Here is a 15,412-nt window from a genome sequence, read left to right on the forward strand (position 1 = left end):
ATATTAATTTTTTTATGAATCACTGCAAATATCTAAAAAAAAAATTTAAACATCATAGTTCCGAGTCATATCACTCTAAGGTAAGAAAATCTAGGAAATAACAAAGGATCAAAAGAAGATTCTATCGCGTGAAAAAATTCAGACGGTCTCATTAAAAAAAACACTTTATAAGGCCCCGTTTTTTTGGGGCACCCTGTAGGGTTGTCACTAATTTTAAAATTTGCGTTCACCAATTTCATACACAAACCCATAATTGATTTTTTCATGAAATTACAAATAAACTCGTGGCAGTCCGGCGGGCTGCTAAATGGACACCCTGTATATTTTCACAATTTGCCATTCTCATCATTTGTGAGAGTCGCTTGCAACCGAACGCCGGAAAAAAAGATCTTTCACCCTGATGTGCCGCCTATTTCGGGTGGAATGAAAAACCAGTCTTCAAAGTTAATACAAAATTAATTTATTGCCGATAAAACAGTATCTGTACAAAATATCCTAAACTTAAACTTAACTGGCATTCAATAATGAGTACCTAGATCTATCCATTAAGACTGCTCCAAACGTCGGCAATGGTCCTAAAAGGCATTGCCTAGAATTATTACTATCGGTATTATTTGGTCTCGCACATTTCGGCAATACTGCCATTATTATCATTAAGATGGTGGACGAGCGCAATAAATAAGATTTGTTCAAGAAATGTACGCGGGTGTCCTTAACGCTAGTAACACCCGTCTCAATCCAAAGCTCGAACTATAAACGAGTTACGAATGAAAAAAACTTAAAAATATCACATTTTTAACAATTTTCCGAAATCGGCGTCCTAGAAGAAGTAAGTCTTTCAGTCAAAGTAAGCTTCGTTTATAAAACGAATTAGACACTTTGCGTCTACGGCACTCCAGCGATCCGTTTATACGTCGCTATCGCTAGGATTGCTGTGGCTAGCGACAGCCCCGTGGGCGTTCTTAAGCTAGGTATACCGCTATCTGCATCGCCGTGTTGATGGTTAGGCTCCAGCGATGGATTGTTCGAAGATTCGTCGTGGTACACACCTAAATAATTGAACGCCAAATCCTCATTAAAATTCACGTTACGTTTCAAAATTCAAGTTAGTGTGTGGCATCCTTTAAATTTTCGATTAAAGTGTACGGTGAGCTTTGAATTAAATAATGAAGGCGACGTCAGATGGCGCCGATGGTGAGAAGTTTGGAACCGGGGTTGCCACATGAGCATTTAAATTTTTGGGAAAGTTGCGTGAAAGCGTAATGGCAATTTTTTTAAAATGGTTAAAAGCTCAAAGCTTAACGGAAACTTATTAAACTTAAGATCGATAAGAAAATGAAAATGAAAGACGGCACATACGTAAATCTAAATGGTTCCGGGACAGCACACCCTATCACTGCCTGCTGGGGGCCTTCCGGTAGTTCTCTGGAATGTAGCCACGCCGGTAAATCATTGACCGAAGGATACGATTAACTAGCAAAAACAGACGTTTAAAGCTTTGCTGCCGTCCCTAAGCTGCGCATTTTTTGCCACCCCGGTGCTATTGCACTGTTTTATTCTATGAAATGAAACAGCAACAACAACACCGCCAGCATAGATTCTTTGCTAAGAACACATCTAGGGTTTTTTCTTCTACAGGAATAAAAAGCAATGGCGTGCGAGAGGCTCGGCAGGCACTAGACATAGAAACATTCCGTATATAGCCGTGCAACCATTCGTTTCAACCACTTTTACTAATCGACATACGTAACTATGAGGGATGTGATGTTAGTTTACAGTTAGTGCGAGATCTACTAAGCAACGTCACTACATCTATTTAATGTACTATTGACTAAAGTTGTATTAGCATTTCGTTCTTAGGGTGGGTTTATCGTGGACTAACAAATCCTCCCTAAGGGTGCATTTTCTACCACCACTAGCACAATGAAGTAGTTGTACATACTTGATGAAGAGGGCGATATTGGTTATATAGTAAATTATAATACGGGAGGCACGATGCATCATTATAAAAGCCAAACTCTGTTAGGTATAATATTTTTCCAGTTTTTCAGTCAATTTCCCGTCCTACCTGCATCCATATCAAATCCGTTCTGATCATCCCCGGAGAGACTACCGCCCTCCTCACCTTGCAGCCATCCTCTCGACTCACTGGTTCCGACGGTTCCCGCCGGAGCGTCCTGGCACCCGAACCACCAGTACGCGGTTGACCTGGGGAAAGCGGGATTCGTCTGGTCTACCGCGAACGCTCGATCGTTAAACCTGAGAAGAACGAAAAAATATTTCTAAGCATTCCGGTGATTTCGGGATTTAATTGCAACTTGGCAACGACGCACAGCGTTCAATTTCAGCCAAACGTTCTAGGGGTGGCCGTCACCAGTTTTTTTTTTTGAAAAATTATTGCTGTTATGGTTTATTTGGAATTGGAACGTGTCTCGGAGTTCAAATATAAGTCTTGCGAGTGCATGCTGAAATATACAATCCCAAGACATACAGGGTGAATTTTAAGCGGGGTTCTTTCCCTGAACACGACATAGGCTTCAAAGAAGTAAGCAGACTTTTTATTTCACATTTTTTCGAAATCTCAAGAGCAACCAGAACATGTGCGTACGAAAGTTTTAATAAATAACAAAACCTTTATTATTCACTCCGGGTGCTCGAAATTGTCGCCATTGGTTTCGTTAACACGAATTGTCGCTCGCCTTATCTACGATTCTGTACATACTGTTAGAAGAGACCTTTTCCCACGAACTATTCTTGCGGCATTCTCTATCCGTTCACACATCTCTGCGAATGTGTTAACTTCAGTCGTAAGCACCGAACATTTTATAAAACTTAACAGATAAAAATCACATGGATTTAGGTCTGGTGACCTCGCGAGACACCTTATTGGTCCACTGAGATTTCAAAAAAATGTTACATAAAGATTTTATTTAGTTTTTTGACGTCTGTCTCGTGTTAAAAGGCGAACTCCTACTTAAGATTCACCCCGTATAACGAATTCTGTAATTGCAAGTGAATGAATCGCTTACCTATAATAAGCACCATCCTTGTAAAAGTACGTATACCCATTGGTCCACTGAAAGGCCGCTCCTAAATTATCTGGGACTCCTTCCCAGTTGGAAGTAGGTTTAGGATATGTGCTCTTGACTGGGGGCCGCTGTGAGGGATCAAACCTCCAAAATTTACTACCCTTGAAAAAGTAAATCTTCCCGTTTCCACTCCACACCATCGCCGTATCCAAGTCGTTGGGAATGCCCGTGAAACCTTCCGAAATTTCCTTGGGATAATCCCCGTCCATTTTACGGCCCTTGTATCTAATCAAACGAAGTTAGTACTCATAGGCGTCCTCCTCCTCATAGAACCTTCAGTGAAATTACCTCCAATATTTCGAGCCTTTAAAGAAGTAACTTTTGCCATTTTTGTACGTGAAAGCAGCATCAATGTTGCCAGGCAATGAAGGCCATCCTTCGGAGATCGGCTTGGGGTACCCTGGAGCTATGCTCTCTTCTGTGAGCTTCCAGTATTTGTCCCCTTTGAAAATGTAGGTGAAGCCTTCGGCAGAGTTGAAAATAGTGTCGAAGCTTGGATCTTGGCAGAGAGATTGGTCCGGGGAAGAACCGTCTATGTCGAAAGTTAAAATTTGATTTGTTTTTTTTTGTTTTTGAGCAAAGATAATTCACCTGGTGCAGGCACTTTACTAGGAACATCGTCACTGGCATCCACCCCTGAATCTTGAGGTATTAGTGGAGTTTGGGTGGTCTTCTTGCCATAAAGAGCTTGGATTCCGTCGATGTCATCTTGATCCAATCTGAAGCAGGAAATTTTTTAGTGAAACTGCTTGAAAAATCTTGCCCTGACATACCTAAAGGTAGGGTCAAAGCCGCGATAGAATGGCGCCATGAGGGCAGACCTAACGTCTGAGTGACTGAGCCCTAGAGAATGCCCAAACTCATGGGCGGCCACTTGGAAGAGATTGGTCCCTCTATAGCTGTTTATCGACCAGGCTTCAGTGGCATCAAAATGCGCATCTCCACCAAACACCTTTATTTTTTTAATTCCACATCGTTATTACTTATAACCGAAACCTCAATTAAATTTTTTATACAGGGTGTTCCGTTGAAAATTTTACACCCCGCTGGAGCACCTCTACATTTCACAGTGATCGTTCGTAGGTTTCTTAACGAAAATTTTCCAAGTCAATGGATAGATACCCGCAAATCTATTTAGCGGACGTCCAGATCACCCGATCTCGCACTCATTGATTTTTTTTTGTGGGGGCGGTTAAAGTGGAAAATTTATGCCATTCAGCCGCAGTATCTGGAAGAACTCAGTCGGCTAGAAGATTGTCGGTTAATTACCCCCTAAATTCTTAACTGTGTCGGTCAAGTTGTTGAACAACGGCTTTATTATTGCATGGAAGTAAGAGATGGACATTTTGGACGATTAATTCAATAATAATTAATACAAAACTGCCTTTTATTTGCCAACATAAATTAAATGTTTTTCTAGTAACAGGTGGTCTCAAGTTAAAAAAAAATACATGCTGACGTTAAAATTCAAAATCCTCCGAGATGCACCCTGCGCGAAGGGGGTTGTTTTGGTACATTTGCATTTAACGCCAAGACGTGTCTCGGCAATCTCTAATATTTTGATCGTAGTTTAAGCGAAACCGGACGCAAAGTTTTCAATGGTACACCCTGTATGCAAAGGCGTCCGAGCATTTTGGCACATAGAAAGCCACATTAAGTACTTACTTTGGGGGGGTGTTGTGGGTAAAATGTGGGCGTGTATGTTGGTGTGTACCAAGGCCTGAAGATAAGCCACGGATTATACTGATGGTTGATCCCAACACCGAAATAGTTTTCCTTGTTCCTGTACCGTTTTTGTGGTTGCAACTTGTGAACTAGCGGTGAGGCTGTTAAGTATTGATGCTGTTCGGGTGGCTGAAGTGTGGTGGGGTTATTGACACATGTGGGGGTAAGATGGTTGAACAACACATAAAGCATGCAAAAGCCCCTCGTATACACCAACACCGTGTAGGATACTTACCGGGAAGTAGGCATGAGCCAAAGTGCCCCCGGGCCCATCGAACGGGTCCCCGTCTCCGTGCTCGCCACTCTCGAAGCGGATTTCAATGTGGACTTGTCCAGACTTAGGAGTAAACGTCAGATCTGTATAGTCGGTCCAAACATTAAAGGCCCTTTGAACTTCCGCCTCCACCTCTTTTCGCTTGAGTTTCGGGGGGTATTTGGAAATCTTGTAGCTCAGGTTCTTGACCTTCCACCTACTTCCTGTGTGCAAATGGAGTTTTGTTGATTATTGCGCCCCGCAGGGGCAAAGAACTAGTGATTAGTCACTTGGCGATTACGCATCACCGAAACATTTGTGAGTAAAATTCACCTTGCAAAGCGTATCTCTTGGCCCTGTTGTCGCCGGTCCCCACTTTGTCTTTCACGCCGCACCTTGGCAATGACATTGTTTCAATGGTTGTATCGTCAAGTTCGCCTGAAATTGACACGGTTCAAGCATTTTTTGAGTTGGGAAATAGTGTATTATATTAAGTTGCAGAACGAATTATCGAATAAACGCTTCATAATGGGTGTAATAACAATTTTCTGATAACAACAGGTTGCAGTGGGTGAAGGTTACCATGTACCAGCATCAATTACGCGAGTTGCGAAAGACGCCATTAGTCAAAACAGGCGTGATGCTGGTGCAAAATTTGAATATCCGATTAGCCGCTAGAATTTTTTGAAATAGGCCATTATTATTCGTTTTTGTCCGGTTAACGGTAAAACATGTAATTACTCATCGTCCGTTGTTTTAAAATTGCCCACTGTCGCTATTGATTATCCTCGATAATGATGGCTAAATATACTGCGTGACATAGAAAAAAAGAACATCCCGTAAAAATAGATTTATTTAAATAATTTTTCTGTGCGCATGTCCGCTAAAAAATTTAACAAATTTAATTTTGTTAAAAACCAAAAAAATATATTAATAATTTGTCGACCCTCCGCGGCGTCTTACACATTCCTACACACCCCCAGGCATGAATTTATGAGGCGATTCATGTTTTCTTGGGGGACCTCATTCCAGGCTAATTGGGCAGCATGACATAGCGCCGTAATGATTTCTGAAGGATGGAAAAAATTATGCAACCTTCTACCTGCAATATCCCATACATGTTCAATCGGTGAGAAATCTGGAGCGCAAGGTGGCCAAGATGGCAAATTGATCGCATACTGGAGTCACATCAAAAAGTGCCTTAAAAATGCTTGTATTTTAGTTCAATATCGTCCTAAACAAAAACGTTATGAGGAGTTTTGAACATGACCGAAATTTGAAAAACGCCCTCTAGCGCCGTGGACTGCAAGAATATCGAAATGTGGTTCTCGTCATTAATATTTTCTCAAAAATTGAGTTCTTGACTTGTATGCTATTTTTCCTCTATCTAACCGGGAAATAGGTTTTTCCTGTCAAAACATTCCAAATCCGAACACCGTGTGCAGGATGTTATTTAAGTACGTGGCCAAACTTCGAGAGGTGATTCTTTCAGTGGTTCTAAGATGAAAAGTTTATTTTAACATAGGCCCGGCAATGCTCAGTTTTTAAGATACAGAATGTTAAACATTTTTTTCAATCGCTTTTTCGTCAAAATCTTAATAATTCTTCACCCAATTTTGTTGAAATTTGACAGTGTTCTTTATATTTATTATTGTCATTTATACGCTACTGACTTTTTTAAAACTTTTATATTTTTCTCGCATTGAGCAGCATCATGGCCACCCAAACCACCGGATTTAAATCCGTTAGATTTTTCCTTTTGGGGATATATAAAGTCCTTCGTTTATAAAACTCCGGTCAACACCGGGAATATTTTAACGTATTCGGCAATCGATGTTAAGGTTAGTTAACGTTTGCATTGAAGTGGAAGGATGATATTTTTAGCAACTATTGTAAGTTTGCATATTGTTAGATCTTTTTTAGTAAAAAAATTGCGCACTATTTGTTTAAATGCAGTTTTCTTGTTTTATTTTTCTTAAATATCCGATGTTACTCCTGTGCACGTCAGTAGAAAAAAGAGACAGATAATTTCTAACCTAAAAGATTCCTTTGTACTACATTAATTGAAGTTTTGCCTCATACTTAAAGAATACCTTGTGTAAGAAAGATTTCGTATAAAGTTAAAAGTACATAATCAGTGATGGTCATAGAAATAGAACCACTTCCAAAATTTCAATTTTTTATTTCGGTCAATAAAAAAAAAACACATTTAATAATAAAAAAAACAATCTACAAAAATATAATTTAACGAAAACTAAATAGAGCTCTTCAATGGAAACATTGAAAACAAACTAAATATGTGGTTCATCAATAGGGCCGTTGAAACATTAAAAAAAGGAAAAAAAGAAACGGCCCTAGCAACCGGCTATTGCCTAAAGCCTGATGTTTGTTTGCTTCTCCCTTTTGGGCAATCACCGTCTCTAACCTTTTAGGCATTGATCTTATTAAACGCTGACAAGGCTCACCAAGAATTACTTCCGATGCCCGTTAAACTGTAAACCACAGTTATTCTTTGTTTTTGATCGGATGATCCATCACTGCAACATTAAGGTGTCCCCAAAGATTTTCGATAGAGTTTGGATCGGGCAAGTGCGGCGGCCATAGCACAACCAGAGTTGGTCCAAGTTTTTCAAATGAACAATGACTAGTTGTTTCGGCAGAACGATCATCCATCAATGCAATATGTGGCGCAAAGTGTCAAGATGTGACTCTCGTAAACGTACCCTATATCTCAAATCGTCCACCGCAATCCCCTGATCTAGACCCAATCGAACAGTTACGGGAAGAATTAGACAGAAAAATAAGAGTTCCCGTCATTAGAACCACAATTAAGGATGAGACCTAAAAAGAGCCCTGCAGACAGCCTGAGACTCTATGCCCCTTAGTTGCGTGGAAAATCTTGTCCTTCCGATGCCAAGAAGACTAATGGCTGTTAGTGAAGCTAAAGGAGGACCAACAAAATATTAAATTGTTTTTTGTTTTAGGGTGCTGAAACCCCAAGTTTAATTTATTTTGGCGAATGAGTGTCTTGTGAGGTTCATTTTAAGCGCTTTTCATTTAATAAAAAAATGATATATATGTATATACATATATATATATATTTTTTTTTAATTTTATGGAAAATCTTTATTACACTCCCTATGTAAAAAGGCTGCCTGGAAAAAGAATTTCTGAGCGTTATTATGTCAGAATAAATTTTCTACAGGGTGTACGTATACTTCTGTGATCCACTTTATGTGCCATGTATGATTAGCTGCCTAGAAATCATACACCGTGGCTATGGATACCGAAATCACTCTCTCTGAAGGTTTTAGCATACGAGGCTCAGTGGAAAACTTCCACTTCTGCGCTTTTGTATAGTGATATTTTCGATCACTTACCAGTCACTTCTAACCCCGCAAAACTCTGAAAATCCTCCACCGCTTTCTTAAAACTACTTTCGTCTAAAAGTTGACTAGAATTGGCTTTGATTGGTCCCAGATATCCGTATTGAGATAGATACAACTGAAAAAGGAAACAAGGAATTAGGCAAATATTTGATCGCACAAATCGATAATCTTAGTAGAAATTCCTTCCCAAAACAGCTCATTCTACAGAGAAGCTGATAATCGTTGAACGTTATCAGCTGCTAATGTAGCAACCACCCTGTGTGTATATACAAATAAGCACCTAAAATTGACGTGTATTGTTTGATTGTTTACCGGGGATCGTGTTTACTCAAGCCGATAATATTGTCCCTATTAACTGTTAGTTAGCCTTGGGGAATTTATAGTTTGTGTGATTATATACTAACCTGATTCCAATTTCTTTAAAAATTAAAAAATATATATATGGTGCATACGCATGATTTCACCTAATTGTTTCGATCTGCTGCGCTTCGGCAAGCTCACACTATAAGGCTCAAAATCTGCCAAACAAACGTAGTCATTTGAAAGTACGGTGTTTGTGACGTGTGAGCAATGCGGGTTGCGTACCTGTGAAGGTTATTCAACTACGTTTACAGCGTTCACTTTAATTATGTAAATCGAAATTTTTTTTCCTTGTGTTTCTATACATTTTCCCTTTAGACATGCTTGTTATATCATTCAAATTGTCAATTTCGGATTACGGGATTCCTTCTGAAGGTGCAGCATTGGATTAGTCCTTACCTTGGCACATCTCCTGCATGACCCAATTTCAGAAACTACTTTAAGGCAAAATCACCTTGTACAATCGATTCACTTGAGATTCTTTGAAGGCACAGGCAGTTTAGATAATTTTTTTCAGCAATAATTCTTATTGTTGTTGTTGCAACGTCAATTTCTGATGGTCAGGGATTGCAGACAAAAAAAACCTGACCAACCTGTTTCGGTTAGATCATCATTACTGTATAATTAAGCACATATTGTAAATGTCCGCTACAGCCCGTTTTACAGAATGTGGATGTTATATGTAATCTTTGCAGGCATCGCACATCATATGAATACCGGCAGTAATAAAAATAATAACATAGTAACATTGACCTTGCCGCCCATGAGTGATGAGGTACCACTGTACCAGTCACTAGGAGCCACCATCGTGGTATTTGTTTGATATTCCAAAAGTGTCGTCCTATTACAATTTACGCATACATCTGAACGATTTCTTGAATCTTTTGTTGCTGGCTGATATTTTTACTTTTGTTTTGCTGTAGGTATATGTGTTGCTGTAGGTATAGTGATTCATTCTACGAGAGGAAAAGTTGGCGAACACTGGCCTAGAGCAACGACTCATCGACACCTTTCTTTAAGGGGACATACATATATGTGTGATTCATGAATGAAACTGAAAATATCATAAAATTCCGCCCATTTATCTTGTTCGCATTGGCGATATATTTCCTCGAACGAATGAGCAAAACGAGGTCCACCTGTTTGACTTCGAATCTGCGACTTAGTCCGGAGGTTTATGGTTTTCCAACAGAAAAAAAAATGTGAATCACTTGGAGAGTACCACCGGAAGCAAGCTTTGTATACCCTTCGCTAACCACAATGGTACACATGAAGCGATTATTTTCGGAATTTGTTCCACCACTGTGCATATCTCATAGATTACCCGGTGTATGTACATTTGTGGGTGCAAAATTAATTTATTGATTTTTCATACCGTTCCGATCAGGTCATGGTAGTTGTCGTCATCGTCGTCCTCTTCTGCGTAAGAATCGGTTGGCTAAAGTTAACAACAAAAGTGGGTAACAAAAGTGGCGAAATGGGACAAAACATACCGGTTTAAGGGCCCTATCGAATTCCCTCTCGAAATCGTCGAAACGCTGCGCAAAGAGAAAAAATTTTATTAATTCGCCAACTCATACACGATACGAGTTCGATGTGTGTTCTTTTCCGAAAAACGTAGAAAATTAATTTGCTATTCTGGGTTCCATTAAACCGCTTGATCATCGATAGAATTGATTAAAGGAATTTCCTCGATTGTTAGTGACAGACTCGTAATTATGTAAATGAGGTGACAGAGTCGGATTTTAATCATTTGGAATTTTTTCCCCAGCTCGACCTGTTCTCTGAGATTACTGGTAAACAATCCATCATTGATCACACTGAGGAACATATTAATACGGCGGGAAATTCCCCGTGTGCATTAGCCGATTTAAATCTGGAAATGCAAGTGACCAACTCTTCTCCCGTAAATTTTGCACAGCAATGACTCATCCAAACACTCGACTAATCCTTCAACTCGAACGATTCCTCATTAATGAAGAATCCCGTGACTCATCAATCGAAAGTCTGTTGAAAGCTGGGAAGCTCAACATTCCAAAAGTTAAGGCCATTTTTCAGTGAAAAGATGGCCCGAAATTGCGGAGCACCCACGGAAACGGCGGTTTCGTTGGGCGATGTCGGCAGTAGGTGCACGCATTTATTTCCTGGAAGCCCGTTTACGAAACACGGGTACTCTGCGGTACCATTAACCACAACAATTCCATTCGTCTCGTTCTATACAATGCGTCGACAATGTTTGCTGATGCATGGGCCTTTTGGCGAAAAGAACAGGTTTTCGAGAATTAGGTGTATGCCGAAATGACAAGAATTAAAATTCGTGTTTGTTTCTCACTCTTCATTTTTTATGGAATAATGGGGAAATCACATAAGGTCTCAAAACTCTCTTTGAAAAAAAGGTACCTGGGAAGATACTGCTTAAAGGGTCTTCCTCGTGATGACGGGCGCCATCTGTGAAGTCCCCTCTAAAGCTGGACCCTATTTCCTGCCGTTATGGTGAATGTCAGTGTTCATGGAGGTAATGGACAAAATAGAAGGATTAGGAAATCAGTTGTGGCTAAGAAACATCATAAGTTACTCGTGTGTGGGAAGGACACGTTTATTTCAAAATTAAAGACTTCAGCAATCACCTACTATGAGATTAAAACAAAATTTTACCTTACAGCAAGGCTGTTACCACCATCTGCCCCGTTCGCTGACAAACGCCCCGTTGTTCTTCACCATCATAACTATACCATTAATTTTACATATTGCTCGATTTCAATTGAGATTAATGGGATAATTACGTTTTTGCGCTTTTAATGTGCGCTTTCATCTTTTAATTATTATTGTCGTACTAGTGAATCAATTTGACGCCATCCAGATGGCAGTTTTTCTTGGAAATGGCTCATAAATCACCTTTCCTTGAAGGTTCTTGTGGAAGTGATTCACGGGAACACTCCGCTAATGCCGAAGGGAAAGGGTTGTTAGCCGGTTTGACAGGGAGGAGATTTTAAGGTTTAATGTACCTAATACATAATGAGGCTGCCAAGGTTTTGGTGCTGGTACTGCGCCCGTAGCGCACATCAATGGCAGTACCCGGAAACCGATTGAATACGCTCACCTTGATGTACCAAATCGACAGAGGAAGAGCTGCTGTTACGCGTTATGCGATATTCGGACGTGGAATTTAAATTTCGATTTCGGTGCGTCAGTCAATTAATTAGATTTTTTCTATCCCTAACGGCTAAATGTAGCTCCATTAATCACCTCTATGGTGGTGAATCACACGAAACGTCAATTAACACACATGTGTGACAAACAGCTAAGAAAATCAACAATGTTTCGTTTATTTAGAAATTATGATCGTGTGTTATTTCACAACCAAACTTTATCGATCCAGCTTTTAACATAAACCCGTTCAATTCGTAGATTACCGAACTTTTTACTATCGATTAGTAGTTTATTTTGACCTGGATTGGGTAAAGTTCAAGACCGCGACCGTGTCCAATCCAGGTCGTCCTTCCTTCCACAAGAAGGCTTTATGGATCTTCTTTTGGTTGAAAGAAATAAAGCTTTTTGATGTGGCCTTTGGTACTATTTTGCAGGACAAACAGAATATCTACGCACACAAATTGCGCAAACGACTAACATCGTGATTCATAAATCAAGATACTCGAACGAAATAACAATAATTTACGACGAAAAATGTTGCATTGTAGTATATTAGATAGAAACTGTGCATGACTACACGAAAATTCTAGTTATTGAAAACCTTGTCTATTGTTTAGATATACTACCATGGATGGACGAATTACGTAGTGAAAACTGTAAGTTAAGCCAGCGATTATGCCAGTTTTGTGCTCTGTGGAACAAATGCAAATTAATTTTGATTGACGAGGACAGAGTAATTGAATTAAAAAAAAATGACTCGGCACTGAAAAACTGGCAATAAACTATTTTGTCTTCCCATGAGAATTCGGTAACGCCGGTCTCAAGAAGCAGTTGCAAATCCTTTAAACCATCTTTATAAATATGACTAATTTTGTTATTAACTCATCAATGTGCATTATTTTTTCTCAAACGATGCCTCAAGGTTCCTGCAATCATCCACGCGTAAACACGCCGTGTATTAAAATAATTTCATAACCGATTTGCTATAGAAACGAATTTTGATGGTTGATCCTTTGTGGGGCTTACGGTACTCTGTGGGTACATTGGCAGGTAGTGGCGGTGTCGTTGACAGAAACCAAACAACAATAATATTAATCGGCATTAATATTCGCCAAGTGCGTTCCTTTGTCCATTGGACCCGGCCTTGGCGACCATCGAGAATGCACAATTCGATTTTTATACACTGGGAATTAAATCATTAAGCATCGCCTCTTCAATGATAATTTATCGTCGTAAAGCCAATTATGTGGAGGGTTTTTGTTTAGACGCTGCAAATCGTTGCTAATGTGCTAATTATATTGCCGCTTGAATCTTTAATTAATTGGTTCACAAGAGGCCCTGGTCAAAAGACAAGACTAGCAGATGCAGCAAATGGGCACTTGACGATGGTTCAGGCAGTATTGTTTAAAGCTATAGTGTCAACAACATGCTCCATTGAGGTTACACTCGAAGATCGTGATTCTCAAATATTTACATTTATTGCGACGTTTTTCTTTTAACTGCATCGCCCAGATTCTATGACAGCAGGTGAGGGTGAGAACGTGAATTTTGTCCAATCAACGTCGAAAAAAGGTCCGTCCTCACTCTCGCGTGTTCTCAGAGTGCAGGTCCCAGGACGAATACGTTACGGGCCTACCGGTCTTCGCGAACCACCCTCGTACGTAAGAACACGTTGCGCGTATGGTGGGTTGCCGGGAACTGAGACGAGCCCTTACGAGGCATTAATGATTGTTGTCATGAACATCACAGTAGCTCAACAGAAAGTTGTCAGTGTACGAGGGGGAGTCGGATAGAGAGCGATGTTTGGTTTCTAGAATTTTATGGAAGAGGAAAACAATATATTACAGAAACCGACTTTCGAATATCCATTACGTTACGTAAGAAAGCTGACTGTACCTGCAAATTAACAAACAAAGATACCAGAGACGTTATCTTTCTCTACCAATTTTCCTACTTATTATCTCTTAAAACATTCCCGCCCTACTTAAAAATCCATTTTTTTACCTCTATATCTTCACATTCACAATCGCTGTATAATATTTCAAAATAAATGTCTCCACCACATACTGACCACTAAACCTGTTAATTAATTGCTGACTCAGATCGGTCGCAGCAGCGAAGGTTTGACTATTCGATTTCCTGTTGTACTAGGAACAAGGAAGTTGCACTCATATGTGTGTAGTGATACGACTCTGTACATTTCGGTCACCTGTTGGTCTTGTAACAAAGCCATGAAAATCGACGCAAAATCGGCAATTATTCTTCTAAACCGCTCGTCAATAATTAAATTCTAATCCGATTCGTTGCCCAAAGGGTTACGTCACGATTGCATTATGTATTCGAATATCTAGGTAACGAGAGGCACTAAGGCGGAAACCACAGCGATTCGATTCAGTTGCTCGAAATTGGAAAACTGTCGCAATTCGGATTCAGCTTCGGCTTTAGGTCAAAGGTTCCCCCTCATTAGAATAATTATTATGCATGTGGATAATGGCCTTGCGGCATTTTACTATATTTGCGCTAGCATGTTTTCGAGAAAAATCTGTAATGTAGAATGACTCAAAACAATTAATCTGCCACTGATAACAACATCGTAACGCAGATAATACCTCTTAATGAATAATGGCATGGAAAACGATTATTCACCAAGTGGAGATGTTCCAAGACTTACCATAGCGCTGCTGCCCCCCGGCGCGGAGTTGACCACTCCGAGCACCCCTAAAAGCACCAATCCGACCCTTACAGACATCGTTACCGAACTGTCAAAATAGCTGACTCGAACTATTTTTATCTCTATCTGGTGTTCCTTATCTCTTATCGTTCGCGATTGTTAACAACGCTCAGCGGTGGCGTCATCTACAACGGGTGCACGACGTTTCGGCCTTTGTCGATCCGTCCTCGGTCGTTCGCAGTACTATCTGACTCTGGAGCGAGAAGAAAGAGAAAATTACAGGAACGACCTGCGACGATATCGCGGCTCGTTTGGTGACTGAAACGCGGCCTGGCAGCCGGCATGCGTTTATATGTATTGCCTGCGGTCCTGACCTGCCTCAACGAGATATTCGCTGCAGGACGGTGGTTGATAAGCGGGATGAGTAGGCCCTCGGGGAGTTTAACGTCTGTTTAGTGTTGGGTGAGGCACCGGTTGGGGGGGAAGGGAGGCGATGGGGGGGGGGGGGATCATTGTCTGCTAAATACGCATCTCAATTAATAATATCTCCACGAATAACCCTCGTATCCACAGAGTATAACGAGCGTGTTTGAGTGGTTGTCTAAAATTTCCAGCTGGCCTGGACATGGCGTCGTTGCCGGTAGGCGTTGGCATGGAAACCAAAAGGGTTGCCCGTGTGTTTCTCGCATACGGGGGGCAATCCGAAGGTTTCCTCAGCTTCAAACATACAAGTGTCACTCACTTTCATTAACTCAATCGCTTCTCCTTCCCTTTC

The 15,412-nt window shown here is 40.4% G+C and overlaps 1 protein-coding gene across 12 annotated transcripts; it reads right to left on the reverse strand.

Annotated features, from left to right (window-relative positions):
- Nucleotides 1-437: 437 nt before the first annotated feature.
- Nucleotides 438-14,974, reverse strand: Mmp1 (Matrix metalloproteinase 1). Of its 12 annotated transcripts, none has more exons than XM_066287500.1 (14): nt 14,638-14,974; nt 10,310-10,354; nt 10,192-10,254; nt 8,448-8,571; nt 5,401-5,505; nt 5,050-5,291; nt 4,755-4,943; nt 3,863-4,041; nt 3,681-3,808; nt 3,378-3,621; nt 3,030-3,314; nt 2,150-2,259; nt 1,360-1,425; nt 909-1,049 (listed from the first exon to the last, which is right to left on the reverse strand). In XM_066287500.1, the coding sequence occupies exons 1-13, from the start codon at nt 14,713-14,715 to the stop codon at nt 1,394-1,396; spliced, it is 1,824 nt and encodes a 607-aa protein (XP_066143597.1). In that variant the 5' UTR covers nt 14,716-14,974; the 3' UTR covers nt 909-1,049; nt 1,360-1,393. The 12 variants fall into 12 exon arrangements, with proteins under 12 accessions (XP_066143588.1, XP_066143587.1, XP_066143594.1 ...); XM_066287496.1 differs by having other exon boundaries at nt 1,360-1,473; XM_066287495.1 differs by having other exon boundaries at nt 2,069-2,259.
- Nucleotides 14,975-15,412: the final 438 nt, after the last annotated feature.

The sequence above is a fragment of the Euwallacea fornicatus genome, chromosome 11 (genome assembly GCF_040115645.1).
Source record: "Euwallacea fornicatus isolate EFF26 chromosome 11, ASM4011564v1, whole genome shotgun sequence".
In the NCBI taxonomy this organism is placed as follows: domain Eukaryota; kingdom Metazoa; phylum Arthropoda; class Insecta; order Coleoptera; family Curculionidae; genus Euwallacea; species Euwallacea fornicatus.